This window comes from Amphiura filiformis, unplaced genomic scaffold (genome assembly GCF_039555335.1).
Source record: "Amphiura filiformis unplaced genomic scaffold, Afil_fr2py scaffold_38, whole genome shotgun sequence".
NCBI lineage: Eukaryota > Metazoa > Echinodermata > Ophiuroidea > Amphilepidida > Amphiuridae > Amphiura > Amphiura filiformis.
In genome coordinates this window covers 492,567-519,666 of record NW_027305502.1, presented here as the reverse complement: position 1 = coordinate 519,666, position 27,100 = coordinate 492,567, and the positions used below count along the sequence as shown (strand labels likewise).

Sequence of the window (27,100 nt, the reverse complement as noted above, 5' to 3'; positions counted from 1 at the left end):
CATACATTCTCCCAGCCACATTTCCCTAACATAATATGAAATTTAAAAAAAGAAGGAAATTTAATTGGGCAGAGGCGGGGCTCGAACCCACGCTGCACTGCGCCGCTATCACGTATACCATATGACCAGTGCCTTAGACCGCTCGACCACGAAGGACTTGATAGTGTCATCGTAAAAATTGAAACATATATAGGCCTAATATTAATAGATCGCAACTTCATTACTACATCATATTTTGGAATTTTATCTGCTTAAAACATTAATGTGTATTTATAAAGCTACCATTATTTATATTGTTGAATTCTCAAGCGCATATAGACAATTAATACGAGGGTCTTATGAATAGGGCTACATACACGATACATAAAATCGATTTTGATATGGCGGCCACGTGCTCTGCTGTGCATGTGGTTTCCCGCAAATAGCGGAAGTTGTATTACTAAGTGCATCCGAACTCCATTTTGAAGCAAATGCTTTTGACAAGGCATTGGATTGTTCCAGTTTGCATCCTAAATCCACATTAGACCCCTAATTTTATTTACGAAATCAAAAGATTAGATTATCATAACAACAAAACGGTAATCTTTTGTTGGGTCTAATGTGAAAATTACATTAAAAAATTACAGTTTTTACAGAATTAATTTTCACTTAATTCCAAAAAAAAAATGGCGTATATAAGATTGAAATAAATTCTCTAACTTCTATACTAGATCAATTGTGACGTAAGTTGTTATCAAAAATTGTTATGATAGATGTACAGTTAATATTCATATATTCCATTGCCTATCTGATGGTACAGTTTTCACACAGAAAATATTTATTTGAAAAACCTGCCACTCGGCTTTTTCCGGAAAGGTCACAGGGTTGCCGTGACCTGTGCAATAATTACAATTAAAATTTTTCTTATTCTAACAGCAAGCGTTTCTAAAATGCAGTATGGCGAAATGTGGTGTAGTATAATACATAGCAATATTATTTCTTTGATCGGTTTGTTGCATAATACAAACAAGGAGAAAGCACTCACTCTGCATAATTTTTAGGGGGCACACACGTAAAAAAAGAGTGCGAACACGTTTTTGGAAGCATGGACATGGTGCGTTAAAAAGCTGTTAAACATTTCCTTTAGTTCTTTTTTACAGCTGACAATGATGTTTTAAGAAAAACAAAGACATTTCCTTAAAAATGGCTCTAATTGAAGACCGAATTAAATAGTTTGCGTCTGACGTCAGGGAGTGTTTGGTTGCTGACCTGGGCAGTACGGCATTTTTTGGTCTGGTTGATTGGACGTCATACGGAAATTATTCTTTTTAATTCGGTCTTCAATTATGCACTTTACCCAATTTCAGAGGGTGGTTGCTCGAATTTTAGAAGAGCTATTCATGATATTGTTACATATTCTAAATGTATATCTTTCTATAAGTATGTGATGAAGAAATGAAAGCAAAAGGAGCTAAATTAACAAAATGGTGATAGTTTTACGTCCGCGGGTCAAAAATCACTTTGTCGACACGTAATTCAATGACTTTTCAATTTTGAGATATGAACCTTTTAAATTGGGTAAAGTTGTTTTTGGCCCACACTGTATGTGCATCTTACTCTTATTATAGGGGAAATAATATGTCAGTGTATTAAAATAGTGCACTCGCAAATTTGTATAATATGCCTCATTACGGTTTCTGCGTTAAGGACCAACATGCTGGATGAAATGGTTTGTCCATATTTTAACGGTTTTTTATTTGCTGCCGTGTTGATCATAACCTCTCAATAAGAACAACGGTCTACCACCTCTACACTCTTAAAACATTAACTTAGTCAAAATGTGAACCCTTTACCGGGGTCACTTTATTTGCCCCTATTCGTTCTCGAAACACTGTTAAATTCTCGAAACTTTAACATGTTGAAGGCTGCGTTTTGGACACAACCTAAATAGTCCCGACTCATAATTTCCTCGTGCGTAACGCCGTGGATAGTGGATTGTGATGCATAGGGACAAACCGGGGGGGGGTGACAAAACGAACATTTACGGTTATATCGATCCAATTTGATATCAAAATCCCGAAATTGAACGATAACTGGTGTCTTTAATGTAGAGCCTTGCAAAGATTTGCGAATTTTCCCCTCCATGAGCGAAACGCAAATATGGCGGAGTCCGGGCTTTTACGTCTAATTTCTTTGTGTCGTTTGATTTGCGAAAAAGCAGACAAAGCGTCGGCATTTTGGCTCAGTATCAATTTTTAGAAGAGCGCACACATCCTCAAAGTTGACCAATGTATATAAATTTTAATCGGACGTTCATTATTCTTGCCAATACAAGAGCTGTTTTCATACATGGGCAGTTGCCATTTTTCGGCATTTTGTCATATTTTTTCAGATTTTTAAACGTCGCTCGTTACTCTTATTTCTTGTCTGTCACGACTTCACTTTAATATCACTCTTACAACAGAAACCCAGACCAATTTGTAACTCGACTTTGGTCACTATATATTTGCCTTCCATTTTCATCAAGGAATTCTATCCAGACTGCATCGCCATAGACTAGTGGCAGGATGAGCCCGCTACTCATTTGTCCGTGTTCGTCGGCAGCTCGACGAGTGCTGTACACCGTTGACATCCGTTCGCCATTCTTCATCAAACCAATATTTAGCTGATCTTCTTGGAGGCCTATATTATACATGAATACATAGACTCCAGGTACTGGGCATTTGAATTTTCCATCCGAAATATTGAAACCTTCGCCTATGTTCGTGAAGATCTCGTCAAACACAATAATACGCCCACTAGGCATATCAACCGAAAAGCTGTCCGTCAAAGAAACGCTGAATGCCACTTTACGTTGCTGCCGTGCTGGTGTTCCAGGATATCCGCGCTCTCCCTTCTGACCGTAAAAACCTGGCCTTCCAGATCTTCCTGTGTAACCCCGGGGTCCTATAGAGCCGGACGGACCGGACGGACCGGCAATTCCGGGCAAGCCTTTTACTCCGTCTAAACCAGTGGGTCCCACAGGGCCGACTGGTCCGGCCACACCGGCTTCACCGGGCAAGCCTTTGAAGCCTCGTTCTCCTCTTAATCCGGGGTCACCGGGAAGACCGGATTTTCCTCTTGGGCCTGGCATTCCATACGTTCCTAATGACCCGGGCACCCCCGGAACGCCCGGCGGACCAGGCAAGCCATGGCAGCATGTTTTACAAGTAGGCATACTTGCGTCGGGCTGCTCGTACTTTTCGGCATTTGAAGTTGTCGTTGCTGGTTCAGTCGGTGACATTGGCGGCGTCGTGTTTGGTGTCGTGTTTGGGTTTGGCGAGAGTGACAATGAGACGGTAATCACAACTGAGAAGGTAGCAACGGCCGAAGTAAAAGACATCATCTTGGAAGATCAATTGTATCTCTTCCTGAAAAAAGAAAAGAAAAATATACATTAACGGACCATTGTCATGATTGTGATAACCATTGATAAAGGGTATCTGTTCCGAACGCCTAACGTTTTGTACTAGTCCTTCAAGAATTCAAAGTCTCGTCGGCTGATATTAAAAACTAAATATAAAGCTAGCACGCTGCTCGGCCTTTGGCTTGGCTTCGCCAAGCCCTCCTCCTCCATTATTGAAGGACTACGGGTATTTCGAACGCACGTCCATATCGCATGGGGTTTAATTTTTCGCAAACTTTCGAATGCCGGCTTCCTCTAAACCTACTTTGTAAAATCTGCACTTTTGGTACTTTTGGCACATTTCAGTCATCTAATATGCAAACCTTGAATGGCCTACGATACAACTGGGATACGAGACAAATATCATAGTTGGTGCGAGCGTAGTGTGTGCCAAAAATCGCTTGAAACCCCTTTTCGACGTGCCAAACAATCGCTTGCTCCCCCTTTTAGCTTGCTGTCCAAAATCGGTATTTTTCAGCTCCGTGCCGCAAAATATCGTCACACGGGATGTCCTAAATGTGTTCTCCTTTTAGCATCTTTTTTTAAAACTTACTTTTGAGTCTTTTATAGAGGAAATGTAAACCAGTTTCGCTGTAAAGTATCAAAATCTTGCAGTCCTTTATAATCTGCTCTGATCTGATGGTTGCAAAACGGTCCGAACCAATCGTGTCGCAAATATAAATAATCCTACAAAGAAAGAATCAAACGAGTAGAGTATGAGGTTGTTTTGTCCCAAATTTGGATTTCGTTTCCGGAGGGTACTCGACTTTTAAAGTGACGGGAATGTGCCGACACCAGTTCGAAACTATAATAGGAGGCTTTCGGTGAGAGCTTTGACACATAAAATGATGTCATTTAATGAGAAGGTGCCAAAAAGGTGGTCTGTGGTATGACATTTTTGAAACAAACTGTTTAAATCAAAGTTATCGAAATTTGAATAAGTTTGCAAAATTGGAAGAAAAGTAATGAAATTTGTGAATTTTAGAGAAAAAAACAGGAGAACGTTTTTCGAAATTCTTGAAAATGGGATCTTTTGGTGGTGAGTAAAAAAGAAAAAGAAAAAATGGGGTCACTGGGTGACGTGAGAGGGGGTTCAAAAACGGGGTCAATGTGGCCGCACATCCCCGTCACCATTTTTAGTGAATGTCCCACCCTCGTGTTCGTTTCATGGATGTAATCCCCGTGGACAAAACCCATGACTCGCGTTTTCGTTTTGTTTTCATTAGGGTTCCCGATTATCGTCTTCGTGATATGAACATGATGGCTTTCCGTACCGTACCTATCTCTATCGCTCATTGGCAAGAAAATACAAAATATTCCAAACGCGTTGCTCTTTATAATATTGATATTTTATTCATTCCTTAAAATTGAATTCTTAATTGATTTCGGTCCCTGGTACCAAAGATGAGATACATTTTACCAATTTTGCAGATTTATATAATCACGTTCTAAAAAATATTCAACAGCCAATATTTCAGAATTATTTTCAGAAATATTTGCTCTTCACTTTTTCCAAATGAAGAGTTTGTTTCAAAAGGCACTAAGGGACCGTTCACAAACACTTGTAAGGGGGGCCTGATGCCAAAAAATTTCTTCGCAAATATTTTTCGGGGCCCCCCCTTTACAGACCTCAAAAATTTCAGGCCCCCTTTTTTTGATATGAAAAGCAACTCAAGGTCAAGGCAAGTAGTTATTGATTTTATTCATTCCTTAAAATTGAATTCTTAATTGATTTCGGTCCCTGGTACCAAAGATGAGATACATTTTACCAATTTTGCAGATTTATATAATCACGTTCTACAAAAAAATATTCAACAGCCAATATTTCAGAATTATTTTCAGAAATATTTGCTCTTCACTTTTTCCAAATGAAGAGTTTGTTTCAAAAGGCACTAAGGGACCGTTCACAAACACTTGTAAGGGGGGCCTGATGCCAAAAAATTTCTTCGCAAATATTTTTCGGGGCCCCCCCTTTACAGACCTCAAAAATTTCAGGCCCCCCCCTTTTTTTGATATGAAAAGCAACTCAAGGTCAAGGCAAGTAGTTATTGATTTATTGATCAAATATCGGTTTTCCCTCATTTTTGACTGTAACTCCACAACTATAGTCTGTCCTGAATTAAAAAATTTCCAGTGCAGTAGTTGTAATCTTTGCCTCTATAATATACATATCTTACTTGTCACCAATACTCTATAATTTTTGAGAAAAATGCAAAAATAGGCACAAAATTGTTTAAAATGTTAAAATATACCAGAAAAATGTGACACAAGGATTTAGCGCCTTTTGCAAACAAACTCTTCAAAATATACGGAGAAGATAATCAGAATATCCAAAAACAAGCACATCACTTGTGGCAAAACATTCTTTTATTACTATACCAATCAATCAAATACATGTTTTAAAATATGATCACTATATTAATTAAATATATTCTTTAAATATTTCGAGCCAATTTGATGATCCTACACAACATGTTTGAAATAAAGTTTGTTAAACATTGCACAAAATAGGCTACTTACCTATGGTATTGTACCCCTGCTCTGACGACCAGTTCAGTGCTTTTCAGTATTATTATAGGGCCTACTGTAAAACCATTATGATGCAGCTAGCACACTGCCAGTAAGTGCCTGCATGCAGAGAACGAAAATGAAGAAAATAACAGGATAAAAGAAAATTAGTAAATTAAAAACAGTCTAACAAGAATTCCTTTTCATCAAACTAGCCCGAACTCTTTGCTTCATCAACACATTTCACGTGGTGAGCTAGCTGACATGAGATGACAAATTCACACCTTTCCACGTTTTCAATTTATCGGTTGCCATGGTAATATATGATACATTAAGCTACATTAATATGATGGTGACGTAGGCTTAAAGTTACTTATTTTAATATTTTTGATGTTGTTTCACTTGTTTTCTTTTATTTTGATAAATGTTTTATGCTATATATATATATTGTTGTTCTCCTTTCATGCCAGTTTCTGTTTCAAGTTCAAGTGGGTGTGGGGGGGCACTCAACTTTAAAAGTGATGGGTGCTTACCGAAGTCGGGAAGTATGTACCTCAAATCAAATGGTCAAAATTGACCACGTAGTACAGTTTGTCCACTCTGAAGTACAAAGTGGCAACGCGCGCGTACAACGAGTTAACAGTGCGTAGTGCTGCGTCTCTGCTGCAGGTATGCGTGCCTTCAAAGTCGGCACAATGTGTGCGTCCGCGTCTGTACTTTGTACTTCAGAGTAGACTGACTGTAGTTAACTATGCACCTTAACCCTAAATTGTGGTCAAATTTTAACCACAAAAGGGTCAAAATGTGACATTTTAGGGGTAACGGGTGCACAGTTAACTACTACGTGGTCATTTTTGACCACGTTGTTTTAAGAGTGTATCACAGTTGTTTAAAAAAGGGGGTCATTGGTCATAACAATATGAAAAAATGGGGTAGTTGGGTATAAACTTGAAAAAGGGGGTCATTTGGTATAAAGTTTTAAAAAAAGGATCATCAGGTAAAAATTCTTTGCTGAAATAGGGGCCTATTAGAGAATTTGAAAGTTTCCGCAAATAGTGTTATCATATTTAAGCATGAAGCAAGAATTCTTGAAAAAACAAAACTTTGGTTACAGTGTTGGGATTGGGGTGCAAAACTTCGATCCGAAGACTATAGAGCCAGGGGCCAATCAAGTTTTCCTGCGAGAACGCGGGGCTGACGCGAACGTTTGATGTGACGTCATGATAGTCTCCAATACAATGAAAAACTATTTCTGTATAGTTTTTATCCAGTTGCTTATTCGATATTCACATGAGCATCATTTTCTCTTGGTAAACATGGTAAACATGTTTGTATTTAATGTCTTTGAACTATGCGATGTGGGTGACTACTTTGATGGTTAAACCATGCATGTATTTAAAGGGGCATGACTCGATCCATAGTTTCTATCCATGACGTTATGCACTAGCGTGTCCAGGGGGGCTTTGGGGGCTTCAGCCCCCCGCACGCACGGACCCCGGAAAAAAAGAAGAGGAGAAAGAAAGGAAGAAAGAAAAGAAAAGAAAGAAAGGAAGAAAGAAAAGGAAAGAAAGGAAGAAGTAAAGGAAAAGGAAACAAAGAAAGCCAATGATAGCCAACGATCTTTGAGCCCCCCTCCCCGCTTAATGGATTTAGAGTACCCGGTATGCCGCCATATAGGCCTATGATACGTCGGAATAGACGTAGGCCTAGGTAATCCAGGGGAATGGAGGAGATATGCCTTCAACATTTTAAGTGGGGGTGGCGGGGCTGGAGTATCCTTTTGCCCTGCACCTACCCCAAAAAATCACATATAGGCCTACCCTTTTTTTTTGATAATTTGGTGAATTTAGACTAAAGAGGGCCTGAAATTATGCATTTTTAGTTCACCAAATACAAAATTTTCTTACGTAAGTAAGGGGACCCTTAACATGCTTAAAGAAAGTGTAAAAATGATGCACCAAATGGCTTCAATTGGGCCTTCAGTTTGCAAAGTTTCTCACTTCCGAGGGGCACAGCCCCCCTCAGACACCCCCCTGCTTTCGCCTTTTTTGTTTCTGCTTTGGAAAACCGACACTTAATGTTTACAGTAATTTATACAGTTCATAATAGTGAGAACTTGTCCACGAATGGCTTTTTAATAGCTTCTTTTCACCAATTTTCGGCTTTTTCAAACTCAAATTGTGCACAATAATAATACCAAAATAGTCCACCAAATGGTTTCAATTGGTCCTTCATTTTGCAAAAGTTTCTCACTTCTGAGGGGGGCACATCCCCTCATACACCCCCCTACGTCGCGCAAGCGCGACGCAATATACTTACTGGCGCAAAGGATTTACATTCAGCCCCCCGCAGTAACAAATCCTGCACACGCCCATGTTATGGGTTGATCCATAACCGCCCTCATTTTAGATTGTGTGCATGTTTTAAAGGAGTATATTTTGTGTTTCTATAGCATCTCCTTTGATGACATTTTTCCGTAGATATCAATGAAAAAACTTATTCTCCCAAAATTTCAGTTGATTCCGATTTTGCGTTCGCGAATCATGCATGTGATATGCCACGGGCATATATAGACCACTGTTATAATTTCGTTCTACAAGGGGTCGGTCACCCATCTTTGCACAGTCATAACAGTATTTTCACGGTGGGACCTGAGAGTAGGCTACATCAGACACTCCAAACTGTATTTGGAATACGTGGAATGTCCTGATGATATCAAATAATTTCAATTTTTTGAAATTTGCTATAATACAGTCCAAATTTGATGCAAATTATTAAAAATGTTTAACATTTAACATTCCCTCGAAGTAAACTTTATAAATCTAATGCATTGGCGTAGGAAGATTTTCAACAGGGGGGCTGAAACTTGAAAAGAATTTGGTGGGCCACCCTGGGGGTGCCCGAGGGGGGTTTTCCCGAGTCAGACAAACACCAATTTTCCCTCTATTTTATCACAATTTGTAAACTTTACCTAGGGTTATTGGGGGCTGAAAGGTATTCCAGCCCCCGCACAAAAATTATTGAAAGGACTGAGCCCCCCCAAGCCCCCCGATTCCTAAGCCTATGTAATGATATGTAGGCGTACTTAAAGTCATGTATAGCTGGGATATAAAAAGCCGACCATTTTGATTTTTCGTATTGAAGATACTAATTTTTGTTCCCTGAAAGACCTAAAAATGTATAAAAGGTCAAAATTTTAATATGATGGACACCTTTTCATCCCAGCTACCGTATACATACACGTACATTATTAGATTTATACAACTTTTTAATAATTTGTTGATAAAATTTATATTATATCGCGAATTTCAAAAAATCTAAATTATTTAATATCAGAAGAACATTCCTCGTATTCAAGATGCAATTTGGTGTGACTCTGAGGCGGCTCTCAGATCCCACAAAAATGAAAAAATACGTGAAAACGTCGCTATCCGAGCCCTTAACTTTTTTGAGAAAAGTGTGGGGTGAGGGTCGAGGATGTATATCACGAAATGCCCGTTTAAGGGATGCATATTGGCTGGACCAAAAGAAAAAAAAGGAAATGTTAAATTTCCTTTGTAGTTTCCTTTCCTCCGACTTGGTAATGGCGGGCGAGGGGGGGCGGGGGCGCCTGTCCCCCCTCTTGTCAGTTAGTCGGGGGGAAATGCACCAAATCGGGGGGAATTTGGAAATTAGCTATACAGCGAGCGAAGTGAGCCGAACATTTTAGAACGGTCGGGGGAATCGAGACCCGTGCCCCCTCCCCGGACTTTTGAAAACCCACGCCACTGCGACTGGGTGCACTTTCCCCCGATTGAATAACAAATATAGGGAGAGCCCGGGAGGGGTGTTACTGTTCCCATGGGCCCTCCCTTTGTGTACGCTACTGGTCATTAGGAAGGTTACAATAAATACATTAGCACTTTGAGAACGAGATTCGAACCCACGACCTCGAGCTATACCTCGCGATTATGAGTCGAAATCTTAGACCGCTGCACCACCGCGCACCTTTAAGTTATATCGTATACATCAGTATGAAAATAAAAAGATAGACGAAATCCAGGAAATAGAAGAACATTTGTATCTTACCTTTATGCCTTTGCCGAATGAAATGACAATCAATTGGTGTAAAATTGTAGCTCGGAAATGTCGTAAAAATTAGATCTTTACCATGCATTCAGGTGGTATCTATCGGGATAAGTTTCTCTCTTGACGATTTACATAGGCCTATCGCTGAAGGATATTTCAATATAGGCCTACATGACTAATGTGAATTCAAGTTTAATGCCAAGAGGCAACTAATTCTCAAGAGAGATACGCATGTAAAATACTTGTATAAAGTATCCCAGAAAAAAATATTGTTCATATGATGTTTCTAGCCCATCTCAGTTTACGCCAAATTACTTTAAACCCGGTTTAAAGCATTGGTTTGACCATAATCTTAACCATGGCCATGAAGATTATCGTTACTCTAATTTCACCCTATTCATTGTCTGAATAGAATCCCTACGCATTTATTTTTGATCCCGTACTATACGGTATTCGTTTTGATGAGATATATTGTTCATTTTGATAAGTATATTGATCAAGTTTGAACCGACAATCTTATCATCAAAATGAATAGTTTCGGTTTTATTTTAAAAAGTAACTCAGTCTATTTTAATTGAAAGATCTTCAACTCATTATTTGACAAGATAATCATCCATTTCAATTTTGAAAAGGTTCTGTTGTATCGTAAAATGGGATAACTTCGGTCAGCGGGGTAACTTTGGTCGGTCAAATTTATTTTTTTAAATGGTTATATTTTCGTACAGTAATATTGTTTTTAGTCATATTTGGTGTCAATTTGTTAAGAAATACATTTGGAAAAGAAATCGTCGCTCATGTCCAGTTTCCTCGAAATTTACGAAAAAATCGGGATTTTTGACCAAAAATGAGAATTTTTTTACATTTTTTTCAGAAAAAATAAAAAATCGAACGTGAGCAAGGATGTGTGCTTGATTAATTTTGCAAGGGTCAATTGTCACAAAAACAACAACTTGCCCATATACAGCGAAGATCAATTTTTTTGATTTTTTTCTTCATGGAATGTAATACTCTGACCAAAGTTGCCCCAAATGAGGGGTAACTTTGGTCAGGCTATTTTGAACCCCTATAGGAACCCTTACGAAATTATTAAAAAATCTTTTTCAACTTCAAAGTGTAGAAGAGAACCCTAATGTCATAAAAAAGAGTTAATTAGAAATATAATTGGCTTTGTTTGGAAGCAGTGATTTAAAAACTCTAAAAAGTGCCCAAAGTTACCCCATTTTACGGTATCCCCCTAGCCCGGAGAAGACGAACAATTCACATTTAATTTTTTTGGTCATCAGAGGCCTATATTCTTGATTTTGTTTTACTGGCATGTCTGGGACACATAAGAACCGTGACAAAATGTTTTCTGCAGAATATTTATCATATGGTTTATATGTGGGCCCAAACATATTCAGATAAAGGTCTTTCAACCTTTATTTCTGTATTTTTTTATTGATCTTATGATGACGAGAGTGAACTTCTTTCACGACCCAAATTTTTTGATTTTCAGGAAAACTATTTATTTTATTACGGAGCAGCCATTATATCGTCAGCCTGCTACGCTAATTGCCAAAGTCATTTTTACATGTTTCTCATTTGCAATTTTGATTTTCTGAGTAATAAACCCATAATTAATCAAATTTCTAACCGCATTTTTCATTAACTTGTGGAATACATCTCATTTGATGTATTCCACAAGTTAATGAAGAATGCGGCTGGAAATTTGATTAATTATGTGTGTATTACTCAGAAAATCAAAATTGCAAATGAGAAACATGTAAGAATGACTCGGGCAATTAGCGTAGCAAGCTGACGATATGTATTTTAGCTAGTCCCGGATTTTAGTGTAAGGGGCAAAGCCAGATTTTTGTCCCATTTGTCATTTTCTTGTCCCATTTTTAGTCATTTTAATTTACTCTTTGCCGTCCACATTTTATCCCTAAAAATTTTCGGGGGAGGGGCAGTTTTCCCCGGCTCCTCCTGACTACGCGTAGAGCCCCGTGGCATATGGTCCAGAAAAAAATGCTGATTCCACCATTAAGGGCTGGGGTATGAACGTTTGGACAGTATTTATTTTGGGACATTAGAGCACATCAGACATATCGAATTGCATTCTGAATACGAAGAATGTCATTCTGATATCAAATAATTTTGATTTTTGAAATTCGCAATTTAATACATATTTTATGGCAAATCATTAAAATTGATATTTTTGATATTTAACAGTACTTGAAGTAAACTTTATAAATCTGATGATTTATACTTAAAGTGTATGTGGGTGGGATGAAAAGCCGACGATCAAATAAAAATTTTGACCTTTCGTATTGAAGATATGGATTTTTTTTCCCAAAACACCAAAAAAAATTAGGTCTTTTTGGGAAAAAATCCATATCTTCAATATGAAAGGTCAAAATTTTCAATTGACCGTCGGCTTTTCCTCCCTGCTACATACACTTTAAGAATATAACATTAGATTTATATAATTTACTTCGAGGACTGTTATATATAAAAAAATCGAAAAATATCAAATTTTTATAATTTGTCATAAAATTTGCATTATATTGTAATTTTTAAAAATGAAAATTATTTGATATCAGAAAGACATGCTTCGTATTCAGAATGCAATTCGATAGGTCTGAGGTGCTCTCATGTCCCACAAAAAATACTGTCGAAACGCAATAAACGCTCATTTTGGATCCCTTAAAAACATTTGGAGCTGAAATAGCCTTTTTAGGCCTAAGTTATGAGTAGGCTATATGCATAAGGGTATATTATTAGGCCTATGAGTTGTTATGACTCACGCTCACGTTGCCTAGGCCTACACTGTTAGAACAAAACTTAACGAGTTGTTGAAAATTTTAAACAACCGTACCGGGTGCATCGCTCAATCTTGTTTAATAATCAACTTGTTTACGATAAAAATTTGTTTAAAAGTTCAACTTACATTTATTTAAATTTTTAAACAAGTTGTTTAATTTTTCTTTTAAACAAGGTTGAGCCACGCACCCCCGCTAAACAGCGGTTGTTTAAAATCTTGCATAAAGCTCAAGTTATAAACAACATTGTTCAGTTTTTTGTTATAACATGTTGTCTTAAACAAGGTTGTATACGTTTTAAACAATGTTGTTTATAAACTTTAAACAACGTCTTTTTAAACAAAAAAACAGTGTTTGTGTTTTCACAGTGTACTAGGGCTTCAACGTTTAACACCTGTTGCAAGCTGGTAGTAAATAAGGAGTAAATAAAAGGGACCACTGCATGGATCAGTGCAAGCATGGAAGTATATAACAAAACGTAGGCACACATGGTGCACTTATGGGGGTATATAGTACCCAAGTCCTCATTTTAATTTTAGACCCCAAAAAAGTTGTTTGATTTTCCTCCATCGACATGCCTTCTGAAACATGTATGAAGTCAGTGATAATGAAACGCACAATTTACACCTACTCCTCACAAATGAATAGAATCTATTCAAATTTGACAAGTAGGCCTATGAATATTCGGAGGGGGACATATAGTTGAAATTAATAGATTTCTCTAGCTCTTTATCAAAAGCAGACAAACTCATCACAGTAAGATTGGCTTGTCATTTTAAAAAATGAGTTTCTTGTCAAAAATGCCGACCAGTGGTTATTATATCAAAAATGACCCAATATTTGAACCCTCCGAGAAGGCAAAAGGTTTGTCTTCTCCGAGGGATAACAGAACATCTTGTTATATGAGTTGATCTTAGTAGCTTGATAAAATAAATTAAATTACCGTAGGCCTAAGAGTCGAAAATGGTAAGAAATGAAAAAGCTGATTTAAATCAGAGCATCTTGTTATATGGGTTGATCTTAGCTGCTTGATAAAATACTTAAAATTAATCGAAAATGGTTAGAAATGAAAAAGTTGATTTAAATCAGAACATGATATGAGTTGATCTTAGTTGCTTGATAAAATAAACTAATTAACTTTTAATCAAAAATGGTAAGAAATGAAAAAGTTGATTTAAATCAGTGATTAAAAAAATCATTTGATTTAAATCATTTGAGTTAAGCCTAAAATCAACCATGAAAACAAACGAACTACATTGTTGTATTTAGGGCCTAAATAAGCTTTTATTTTATAGTTCTGAGATTCAGCTGGCATCTGTTCGCCACCCCCTGGATCTAAAATAGTGAAATAGGGCGTCCTCATCGACTGAAAAATGACGTCATTCTCAGCGCCATCTTTCTCGCAAAGACATCGTGAAATTTATCGCGATTTAGTACTGAAATTTTCTGTAAAAAATAATGTGTTCCTGAGAAATTGCAAGCTGTCTAATAGACTAGAAGTGACATAGATAGCATCTGCTTTACTTCAGCGAAGTTTGAGAACGTTTACTTGTCTACTTGGGCTTGTTTGAGACATTTATTTGCGACATGTCTGAGGGAGGAGAAACCCCGAGCGCTCCAATGGGAGAAAGAGTGCCTGCAGCAGGACAGGAAGCAGAAGTTCCAAGCAAAGCTACCATGCATACACCAGTCCGGAACCAGTGACAGTGCCTCCAGAACCATGTTTAGAGCCTCGACCAGCAGTCGTTGGTGCTTTTGATAGTGATACACCGAAACAACAGGTTCCTACAGCACAGTCTATTCCACCACATTCGTCTGCTGTTCCCCCATCACTTATTGCACAACAGAAGTCCCATCCTCGTCCAGCTGTCCCAAGTCACATTCATGGTGGGTTGGGGGCTCAAAAACCATTTTCACAACAAACACAGTTTGGAAGGCCAGCTCCGCGACCTCGTCCTGGTATCCAGGTTTGTAAAAACTAGGTGCTATGACATGGGCATGAATGATGGTCACTTCGGCTTCATCATGTTCACGATGATTCAACAAAAAAGAAAATGACAAATATTATATAAAAAGTTATATATTAGAAGAGGACCTCGACCACAAAATATCACTATCATTTTAACTTGCATCACTTGGCATGAATCCTTGCATCAGCTGGCACGATCTATGCATTTTTGTTACATTATTTATGCACGATAAATAATTTATTTTGTCCTATTTGTTTCATTCTACACTAGTACTAATCATGCTAATTGCACTCTCATATTTAATTTTCATTCATTCTTTCATTTATTTATATTTCAACATTTATTTTTGTTTATACCATGGTCAGCCGTGGTACGCATGTTTTGCCACGGCAGAGAGACGGGCAGATGTACATGTGTGAAATGCATGATATACATCATGGCTAAGCTTATAAATAAATGTAAATATAATTAGTACGAGCTGAGCGTCGCATGGTGTCAAATGCATGTGCATATTCTGCAGAAGCTCCGACATTTATTCGACCGGCTGCTGCATCAGACTTTTTAATAACAATAGTGCGTATGTATGGTAGCATCCATGAGTGGATTAATATTTTTTCGAATCACTGTGACTGTGTAGGCCTATGTCTATGAATAGATGGCAAAAAATGTGCAAAACACATGTGAAAATCTGAATTCATCTTCCATTTTCCAGATACTGCGAACAGCACAAACCATATACATACAGTGTATAGCCACTTGCATATTACACTTGCTAGCAAAAAGTTTTAAAGAATTAACATTATGAAAATTAATTTTGCATTCAAATGCAGGAAATCGCATGCATCCTTGATCATGTTGATGATTATTTTGTTAAACATGCATTAAGCAAGTGGCATTTGACTTGACATGTCCTCCCCAAGTTCTGATGAATTTAAGTAAACTTTAAAAGTAAAGCAGGTCCTATTTTTAAAATTTACTCCCAAGGGTATATTTATTATGAACCTTTACACAAAAAACAAATGCCCAAACCAATCTACCATGAATTTGAACATTGTCAAAGTTTACGTCATGTTAACCTGCTTCTATTTAAGTGTTCACCAAATATTGAATGATTCAATCCAATATTTACATCAGAATGCATACAAATAGGTGTTTGACTGTTACATGTAGTTCATGTGTTACCGGTACCATATTCATTAATTGTTTCCTTTTCCCATTCCAAGTCTGCAGTCTAAGTACTACACCTATATGCTATGCATGCACTATACCATTTCTCTGTTGCTTTTCTGTGCTTGCTGTGATTTGTTGTTTCCCACTAAATCATCTTTGTATACAATTTCATTTCATTTAAGGTGGTACTACATCGTACACCCCTTGATAAGGCTAATGAAGTTGATTCCTAGTTTCTCGTTACCCTACTCTGCTCAAAAACAATTGGCGACCAAATATTTCATTATTTTGAATAAAATGTTAATTTCTAACAAACTTCAACGTTTACAAATAAATAATTATGATTTTAAATATATCATAAATATCTTTCTGTTGATTTTCAGGGATTTTTTTTTGCAGTAGGAGCATGGTATGGATAATAATGAATTAATAATGAATACCTACTCAATTCTCTGTCCTGCACTTTTTGATCTGCTCTTATCTCATCCAGTAAAATATATTGTGAAACTTTTGATAAATGGTTGTACAATCACCTTCATGTGGTTGTAAACTACATCTGTAAACTACAAACTGTGATTTATCACATGTATGTGGGTAGTTACTGGTTTACACCTGTAACAGATGCAATAATGGTATAAAATAATGAATAATGAAATGGTCACCTACACAGTCATGAAAAATTATGTAACAGGAAACTAGGAATTGACTTTTATTGGCCTAACTTTGTGACTATTTTTGCATTTTTCTCATAAAATAATAACATGATACTGGTAACAAAAGTTAAGTATACATATTACAAGGGTAAGGAATCCAGTTACTACCAGTGTCCGAAATAAGGAAAATATGGAGGTTATCCCGAGGATAACTAAAGCATGAATTCTACTTGTCCTCAATACATTTTAGTTGTCCCCAAAATGTGTCATACTTTTGGAGGTAAAATATAGTGGTTGTCCAGGGGATAAGTACATATCTCAATATGGTTGTCCCCAGTGATTTTTGGACAAGAGGACAAGAGGATATAGTGCTTATTTCGAACACTGGTTACTACACTGGAATTTCAGTGACTCAAGACAACTAGTGGTACGTTATAAGAAAAGAGGTACCGCTAGAATGTACCTCATTTCTATAATGAACCACTTGTCTTGAATCACTGAAATTTCAGTGAAGTGATTGGATTCCCTGCCCCTATAATATACATAACTTAAGTGTGTAGTTATTTTTTTGAGAAAAATGCAAAATTAGTCAAAAATTTATTAGGGGGTGTAGTACCACCTTAAAGATATGCTATTAAAAGCATGCATATTGCATATATCACAATGTAAACACCAAAGGAAAATGCGATAGCGGTTTTCACGGCCGCAATTGCATTTTTTGGGTGCAATTGGCGTTTTTTCCATAATTTTTTATAGAGGTTGGAACTGGAGAACCACTGCTTGAAAAAAATTAAAAATTCTGAGGGTTTTTTCAAAGCTGGACAAAATTGTACATTTTAATTTACTGTTGCTTGAAGTGCTGTATGGTAATTTAACTTAGGTAGGCCTACATGTATGTTGCCAATTAATTGCTACAGTCTGTCCACATAGCAGTACAAAGTAAATGGACCTCGGAAACTGGAGGTATGAGAATAATTATTTCAGTGCAATGCGTGTGTAAATGCTTCTTTGGCGCGCCACTGCTGCGCGATTTGTATTTCCTGAGTGCACCACGCTCTATATGTGTGGCTTTTTTTAAACACGCAGTGCGTGTGATTGCAAAGCATCGACCCCGATGCCACATATTTTGTTTGTACTTCTATGTGGACAGACTGTAGTCCGGTGCCCATCTACGCTGGATGGTCAACCAAATTACCATATGATGGATTTCTTTCATGTTGTGATTAATGTGAACCAATTTGAATGACTTCCAGTCCTACTGCCGATCCCAAATTTATGTTGACATAATGTCGACATCAGGATCTCATTATTTTGACAGCTCTTCTGGAGCCTTCAAGGAGAGCTGTTTAGAGCATTTACAATAGAATGTATTTAAGGGCCTCAAGGAAGAACAGATGATTAATTGTGTTTTCAACTGATTGAGTGTCCCAGGTTAAAGAAGAAATAAAACAAACAAACAAACAAAGGGGTCGTGTGTCTTGAGCTCGCCACCAAAAAAAAAAGGTGGCGACGTTACATTTTGCCAAAGTCGACTCAAACCAAATGATGATATCTCTATCAAGCAAGAAGTTATTGTCATGCTTATGGTCTCATTTTATTGCTAAATAAAATGCACTTTCAACCCTGTAAAAAGAAATACTTGAACTTTTTTTTTTCTTTTACTGTGCTTCATAGAATTCAGAATGGGTCTGGTGGCGGTGGTGGGGGATGTGGTGGTGGGGATGTGGTACACACAAACTCTATGGGATTGGTATTTTTAGTGCGTAATCTGCTTCTGTAAAGGCTGTAAATTGGATTTGGACTCTATTTAGCATCTAAACGACTCACGGCCTTACAGCTAAACAATTCTACTAATTGTTTTTAATCATTTATGATTGGTTTTAGTGTAGAAAATACAAACTTTTCCATACAAAACTACCCGTTGTCATATTAAACACTAGTAAGTAATGCAGATGTCTTCAAAATCTGAAAGTTACTGTAAAATTTTAATTACTTATCCTATCATAGTCAAAGTATAGATTTTCTGAAGGAAATTTGATGAGGAATCTAAATATGGACATATTTTTTTCTGTATGGGTTAGGGGAAATGTTTAGGTTCAAAATATGTTGAATTGTAAAAAATCTAACATACTTTGGGACACCCTATATTCGAGATTACCAAACAGCTGTGATTTTGGTTTCTTCAGAAGTCAGTTGGCTCTCCATTTCCTCTAACCAAATGAATGTTGTTTACTTCCAGTTTATTACTGTAAGTTGGTAATAAGCAATGCATTGAGTGACCCATTTTTTATCAAAATCTTTTTTATTCCACCCTGTATAACTTGCAGGTCACCCTGTATAATGAGTTGAAATGTATATATTGGAATTGCTGATGCCTTCACCTTTCCAAAAATGTATACTTTTGCTAGTTTAGGGTTGATGATTGTCAAGATAATCTAATTAGAAACCCGGTTGGTGTAAAAATTCATAATATTTGTCATGTAACGCTAAGGGTGGCGAGTTCAGGACACACGGCCAAGGAGAGAATGTTCAACTAAGAGCTAAAAATCACTCTTCTGTATCAGATTTAAAAGGAGAGCAGTAGAGAGTGATTGCTCTCACTCTCCTCAAAAGGCAGTCCCTGAAAAATCATCTTGGCAACAGCACAAGCACGTAACTAATTCTGTTTTGACTATGACTGCTCTAACAAGTGCATCCACTTTTTTCTTTGAGGTGGTTTATTTATTGAGCTATTCCTGTGGCTGTTGTCATCCATACACCCCCTATGAAAGACATGACCTTAATCTTCCACATAGGGAGTGTGAATTTCAAATGGGGTTACCTGAATGGGAGACTCCATATGAAATATACACCCCCTGTGTGGGAGACTAAGGTCATGTCTTCCGTAGGGTTGAACGGATTTAATCTGGAATAGCTCATTATAATTTGATATCAAGTGTATGTGACCAATGTTAATTTGATGCTCATTTCATAGGGTATCCAAAAGGACGGTAAAAAAGTCACACCTGAGCAGGCAGAAGAAGCTAAGCTAAGATCCAAATATGGCAAACTCAACAAACCTGGTGGCTCCGACTTCTTAAGGATGAGGCTAAATAAAGGAGGGGTAAGAAATAGTACACCATAAACCCAAAAATATTTAGAACATTCACCAATCAGGTAAAGTCCAATCATTCCATGATAGTGCCACACACAAAAGAACGCTACACCTATTCTTCATCTGTTACAGCATTTTTTTTTTCAAAGTACAGTTGTGACATCTTTTCTGTAAATGTTCATGGGCACAAAATCACCATAGAGTTTGGTGTGTGCGTGATTTGTAAGACACAGGCGTTCAAATTATTGGCCCTCATGAATATGCAAGAATTCTTGGCATAAAAGCACAGGGACTTTGCCTATTGGGAAATGGACTGTATATTTTTCATCTATCCACTTTCTTTCCAGGATCTGTGGTTATGAGTGGACATCATGGTTACAAACAAATGTTATAATAATTCAAAGGATTTTTACTAATCAAGACTTGTGCTCAAATGTTCTATACCGGTTAAGTAAGTGCTTAAGAAATGGAAGGTTTACTTTCAAGTTGACCCAGCAGGAGCTGTTGGGTCGGGATATACCGAAAAGATTTGCCTACATGTAATGGCACACATGGGCACCTTTGCCTTACAGTTAATTTCAGGTACAAATAGAGAGCTACCTCCTATAAAAGCCAACAAGAATTAAGGTTCCGTGCCCTTATTTGCTTGTGGAGGACACTTCTAGTTTGTGCCCATATGTCCCATTAGGCAATTTTTTTACAGTATACAACCTTGTGATGCCAAAGTCTGTCAGCAGTTATATTACATGTACATAAGGCAAAGTGAAAAGAAGTTGTTTGATCAGGCTGCAAAATACGGATTCTGAAGGGCACCCATTTCAAGGCAATTTTGAAAGGGCACATCTGTTTTACAAGGCAATTACATGTTAAAGAATAGCAGCAATTAATAGGGCATCAAGGCAACTGGTAGGGGCACTGAAGGCAATTGCCTTCGGTTATTTTGCAGCCTGTGTTTGATTGTCCTCATCCGACGGCCCTAATCTGGAAAATCTGAAAAAAAAGGCGTGTTTTTTTGTTTGTTTTACTTACCGGTAATACAAGAATACCTACCCTAATTTGGAAATTCCAGAAAAAAGGTTGGTTTTTTTTCAAAATTTTTGACATCCTATATAAATTTTTAAATGTAGTTTCTTCACACTTCTGAACTGTTTTAAAAACTCGAATGAAGTGATTTCCCAATTCATACCTATTTGGGCTATTTTTAAGCTAATTAGCAAGCAAACATGTTTTGGCAATATGTCGTTAAAAAATTCTGACCGACAGACTCTACATCTTCGAAGGGATTTGTGGACAATCAAACAATTTTTTTCTGGCCTAAACCTTGGAAATAGGTAAATTAAGCTTTATTGATCTGTTCCTAACTGCATAATGTGGAGTCAGTGAGCACGTCAAATAATAATACCTGTACAAAAATGGAGGTTACTCCAAACAAATGTAGAACATATATAATAATTGTTCTCTGATTTACGCATCTTGCGATTTATTGTAGAATTAACAAATATTTGTTGGATGACGTTTTTATTTTTAACGCTGGTCATATTTTCTTTTGATTCCATAGCAAAAATATTTTGATTCCGGAGATTACAACGTGGCCATGTCAAAGGGCAAAAAGTTAGGTCTTCGGCAAACACCAGTTGCAACAACCAAACCTGGCCTTCCAACACCCGTAGAGGTTACGACAGGCGAAACAATCCCAACGCCAGCTTCCATCCACCATCGAAAGCAGTCGACGGAAATCAGCAAATTGGCAGTATAAACCCATACTTGGGGCCAGCTGATGATAGAACTGTGGTTCAAAAGTGATGGACTTATTAACTGATGATCAATCGGAGTGAGTTAAGAATTGAGGTTAGGATAATGGAACTGCAAAACAATTTTATCTTTTAATTTTAACCTCAACTCTTGAAATGCGAGAAGAGGAAGAAAGTAATTTTGGTGTGCATTTTTGTGTCATCTGCAACTAGTCCCCATTCGGTACCATAGCAATCTTATTTTGTATGCTGTAGTGAGCTACGTAGCAGTGACATGGAATATATTGTGACCACCACTAGAAGTCGTGTGAGAGGATCGTCTTTGTCAAATCTGCCGCGCTAGTCGTACAACGATTAACCAAGATCCATAGCCATAGCTGATGTATTGTAATACCAAGAGTACATAATCGCCAATGTTGACAGAGCAGATATCTTACCCTTCCCAGAATCCTTTGCAACATGATGCATTACCTTGTTACATCAAAAAGACACTTTTATTAATTCGTACAGGTTGCCTTTGTTTTCATGTTGAGACATAGTTAAACATGGATCGATAGTCAAGAAATAAACATATTTTGTAAAATCTGGATGTGTTCTGTTCAGGTACTTTTTTGTCACTATCGGCCCACGTTGCACTAGATAGCAAATCAGTACAGGAAATTGAAATGGGAGAAATGCATTATGGGAAGTGTAAGATATCTCATCTGGAGTGTAGATAAATAAGACTTTCATTTATGTGTCAGAAAGTCAATGAACCAAAGTTTATTCTACTTATCATAACTTTACTATTGTGTGAAAAAAAAGAGAAATGAATGGACATATTTACAAAGTTGTACATTTTGTAGGAAGATGTGAGGTCAAGAGTAAAATTGTTTCCAATACTATTCCAAGAACTTACATTTTTACCGTAAAGTTTGTTCATTCATTTTTGTCATTACTTTTCAACCCCCAGGGATGCATTTCGCTAACATTTGTGATGCGTCGGAAGTCCATATATCCATTGAAGGTCCAAACCTGGCATAACTCTATTAAACATGTTAATTCCTATGGAAGAGTTGCAATAGGTTTTTGGACTTGTGATGTGTTCAGGACCAAGGCATTAGCCAGAGGGGTGTCCAGGTGTCATTTGGACACCCTGTTTTCAATTTGGACACCCTAAAATTCTGATTTTTATAATGGAGTGAATAGGAAGTGGACACCCTGATTTTATAGAATAAGGTATTTTTGACCATTTTGGACACCCCAAAGACACCTCTCTGGCTAATGCCTTGTTCAGGACTTATGCGTCAGAAGTGCTAGTGAAATGCACCTCTGGTGTGGTCCGATTAAAAATTTTCTCTTAACCATGAGTTTCTATGGGACTTAGAAAGTGGGTACACATCTCATAAGGCTTTTTGAAGTATGGTTTGCACAAAAGGAGAGGGCATACTTTGATTTGGGTAATCTTTTGTATGCTTTCTCAGCTGACAAATGATTACCTGTAAAACAAAGTATGCCCTCTCCTTCTTAATTCCATAGTTACTGGATCACACTACTTTTTGTATATATGATACATGCAGAATAGAATTTTCAATTTGCATCTGTGGTTCAGGACTGAAAAGTTTGATCCAGTCTACAGTGATACCCGGCGTACACGTAACACGTCTACAGCCAATTGTGAAGGTCAATGTTATCAATCGGTTTGTCACGGTTACTATTTGGTAAAGAACACTGCATTTTCTTGCTTACATGTACATCCCTTGCACGATGGAATATGATCCACGTCGCCACCGACTGCGCTAGGAGGGGAAACCTCTAGTGATATTTTAGCTCACTACATTGTATAGGCTGGTGTAAAATAGAGCTTTATTATGGTTGAATGTGGACAATGTATAGTATGAAAAATATAGATCATCAGTTATATTGTATGAAATGCTTGGAAATTACATTTTCTGTACAGTGAAGAATGCAATATGATGTATGTAAAAGAGAATACCTTACATCAGTGTAATTTGTTGTAACATTCATATGGCACACATACATACTATTATATATTTTTGTGTATTTGCTCAATAAAATATTGTTGCGCTTACTAGCTGTGAGTTAGTGGGCCTGACATTATGATAGATATTGTTATCATTATAATGGTGATTATAGTATATCAAACATGTTTCTTGCATAATTTTAACCGTTTCCTCTACTAAAGCTTATTACATACGTGTGTCCGTTTTGTACTTCCAAGGTGCAATTTGTAGTGTTGTAATGCAGAAACTCTTGCATTTCAGGGATTATCATAGAAATGGATAAAGGAGAACCCGGACTATCTGTACCACCTTCCATAATGGGCTGTTCCAGATAAAATCCATACACCCCCTATGGAAGACATGACCTTACATGTAAATCTTCCACCACTAAGAAAGTTTATTTCAAATGGGGTTACCAGAATGGGTGACTCCATTTGAAATCTACACCCCCTGTGTGGGAGGTTAATATAAGGTCATACTGTCATGTCTTCCATAGGGGGTGTATGGATTTAAAATGGAATTGCCCAATAGTGGGGTCGGTCATGGAGGAAAATGTAGGGAGATTTAGGTAGTTGTTAGCAACAGGTGGAAACAGCAAAAACAATTTTGTGTTTTGTCACAAGCAAGTAATTTGTTTTTTGTTTGTTTTGAATATGCACTTGTGTTGCTTCATACACTACCTGATTCCTATTGTTTTGATGCACTTGTGTTGCTTCTTATACACAACCAGATTCCTATTGCAGCCAGCTGCACAGGTACACCATTGCCACTGTACTTGGTACCTAGCAGTACCAGTGGAGTACTATTGTACCAGTGCAGTACCACTGCTGGTGAGTCTTACAATTGCAGTAGCAGTAATGCAGTATTGGTACTGTGTAGGTACTCTATGTGTACTAGTCAGGTAATTTGGCGATGGTTTACCCATGCAGGCGGCCACAATTGGAATCTTGTAGTGTAGATGCAATCATTGCATCCGTCACACATGAAGCATTTCAAAGTATGCTGAGCAAAATCTCCCGCTATCTTTAGCAAAGATAGTAGTGAGTGAGGATTCTCGTTTATCTATGTATTATTATTATGACTACATAAGTTATGGATGAGTGACATTTTCAATCTAGCCATTAACAAGTTTGACATGGTCATGGAATATATTTTGGTTTGAATCACATTTTTTTGTATGGTTTCATAATAATTAAATTTTGAAACATTGGAAACAAACTCAACTTCCAGCACTCTAAACAAGTGCTACTGGTTTACATATAAATTAATCAAGCAATGTTATGTTTTGAATCTTATTTAGAGAGACCAAATTTCCAATTTGCCAATTTGAACTCATTGTTATTCTCATTAAAACTCCAGTGAAGCCAGTCTTTCAAAAATATGCAGCAGTTCCGGAGAAGGGCCATATGTGATTGAAAAGGAGCATGTTCCCCACAAAAGGAAGACGTTCTCCACAAGTCTTGTACTTAATTTTTGTCCAATGTTGGGCTCAATTCAGTGGCACTCCATGAATCTGAATTGATTCTCACAATTCATCTGACGGGAATAGGTATGAATCGACTTACATGTAAGGGGGTACTACACCCCTGCCTAATTTTGTGCCTATTTTTGCATTTTTCTCAAAAATTATAGAGTATTGATGACAAGTAAGATATGTATATTATAGGGGCATGGACTACAACTACTGCACTGGAAATTTTATTTCAGTACGGACAACAGTTGTGGAGTTACAGTCAAAAATGAGGGAAAACCAATATTTGATCAATAAATCAATAACTACTTGCCTTGAGTTCCTGAATTTTCAGTGCAGTAGTTGTAGTCCTTGCCCCTATAATATACATATCTTACTTGTCACCAATGCGCTATAATTTTTGAGAAAAATGCAAAAATAGGCCCAAAATTGGCCAGGGGTGTAGAACCCCCTTAATATTGTTGCTAACTGTTGCGGTTCTTAAGTTAAGACCAATGAATATATCAAAACTAAACTTTCGGACGTTTTCCCTCTCCAGAGATTCATGCGGATTGCACAGAAATGACACCCCTTATATCAAGCCTATGGATCTCCTTTACAGAACGCATACCATTTGAATGTCGGCTTTATTGTCTCAATATTTGAGTGCCAGCACAGCTTGGTCATGCTCCACTCTGATCCACCTTGACCCTAATATTCTAAGCTGAAAGGTATAATATGCACTGCGCGTGCATGCATTCCACATGATGTGATAATGCAGGCACCGTAAGTGATAATATATGCACGCTTTTGTTGGCTGGGCCAGTGAAACGCCCATTGATGCTGGTCGCCAACCTATTCCTTCCTTTCCCTTCCAGTTGTCAAAAAGCCTTTCGGGCATTAGGGTTTAGGTATTTACTTTGGCAATATCAATTTTGTTTATAAATGTATTGCTTGCTACTCCTTATTGACCAATACCTGTATGGCAATTCTGACCTTGGTCTGGTTGGATCAGATGGAGCTACGCCACTTGAAATCCATACACCCCCTGTAGAAGACACGACCCCAATCTCCCACACAGTGGGTGTAGATTTCAAATGGAACACACAGTCAACCTTATTTCAAATTCACACTCCCTGTGTGGGAGATTAAGGTGATGTCTTCCATAGGGGGTGTATGGATTTCAAATGGAATAACCCATTAACACTGAATGGGTGGCTCCATTTCAAATTCATACTCCCTGTGTGGGAGATTAAAGTGATGTTTTCCATCGGGGGGTGTATGGTTTCAACTGGAATGGCCCGTTATGGTACATAAAGTAAAGTAAATAGCGTTGATTTTGTAGTGTCCAATCTAGGGACAAGCAAATAGAGTATTAGAGTTTATCTTTGATAGAACAGCAACATATTAAATCATTTGTACATAAGTCTTCATACAAATAAAACTAACAAAGGTGCTTGTGAATATTATTATCATTCAATGTTAACCAGTGCAAAATGTGTAATATTGTTACCTGGGACAAATATACCATACAGGGATATGAAGCACCCTGTTCAGCATGTGTCCATTCACGTGTGCCGTGGTCTGCGTATGAAGACTCTGCTCAAACAACATTCCCAGCGTGACGTTAAATTTAGTTTGTATGAAATAAAATAGTCTTTATTTTGTTCAAATGAGGCTGTGGTGCACATGACCTGCAAAATAGTATGCGTTTCCTATTCCTTTATGCCAGCTGTTTCATGTACTATGGGTTACATACAGTCGACTTTGGAAGGCAAGTTATTTCAAAGGTACGCTATTCCAAATGCGCACACTTTTCCCAGAGTGAAGCCATCTGCCATTCTGAAAATGGAATAAAGGTATGCTATTCTGAATCAATTGAATTTTCCGAGTCATGGACATTCAGAATATTTGATCTTTGGAATAGCAAACGTTCTGAACAGCAAGCGTTCCCTGGACCCTTACTATGTACAGGAGATGAGTAATATTGCAAAAAAATGGAGTAAGCTATAGTGGAATTGAGCTACAAGTTCTTCATTCACACAACTGTAATGAATTCTACGGCCTCCGGATTTAAGTGTTATTAAGTGAAAACTATTAAACACTGTAGAATGAGTTCAATGAAATGTTTATTTGCTGTAGCTTAGCATAGCAGTGCTACAACATGACCATGTTGTATGATATTCTTCCTTGGATAGTTAGATTGGT

The 27,100-nt window shown here is 37.4% G+C and overlaps 2 protein-coding genes across 2 annotated transcripts; one reads left to right on the top strand and one right to left on the bottom strand.

The window, feature by feature from the left end:
- Nucleotides 1–1,583: 1,583 nt before the first annotated feature.
- Nucleotides 1,584–10,133, bottom strand: LOC140144060 (uncharacterized). Its single transcript, XM_072165888.1, has 4 exons — nt 10,001–10,133; nt 5,945–6,052; nt 3,978–4,111; nt 1,584–3,389 (listed from the first exon to the last, which is right to left on the bottom strand). Exon 4 carries the CDS (start codon nt 3,362–3,364, stop codon nt 2,435–2,437), a length of 930 nt encoding a protein of 309 aa, XP_072021989.1. The 5' UTR covers nt 3,365–3,389; nt 3,978–4,111; nt 5,945–6,052; nt 10,001–10,133; the 3' UTR covers nt 1,584–2,434.
- A 3,468-nt stretch (nt 10,134–13,601) lies between these two features.
- On the top strand, nt 13,602–23,013 carry LOC140144055 (uncharacterized). The gene is made up of 4 exons (XM_072165881.1): nt 13,602–13,665; nt 14,398–14,768; nt 19,569–19,697; nt 21,247–23,013. The coding sequence occupies exons 1-4, from the start codon at nt 13,602–13,604 to the stop codon at nt 21,442–21,444; spliced, it is 762 nt and encodes a 253-aa protein (XP_072021982.1). The 3' UTR covers nt 21,445–23,013.
- The last annotated feature ends 4,087 nt before the right edge of the window (nt 23,014–27,100 follow it).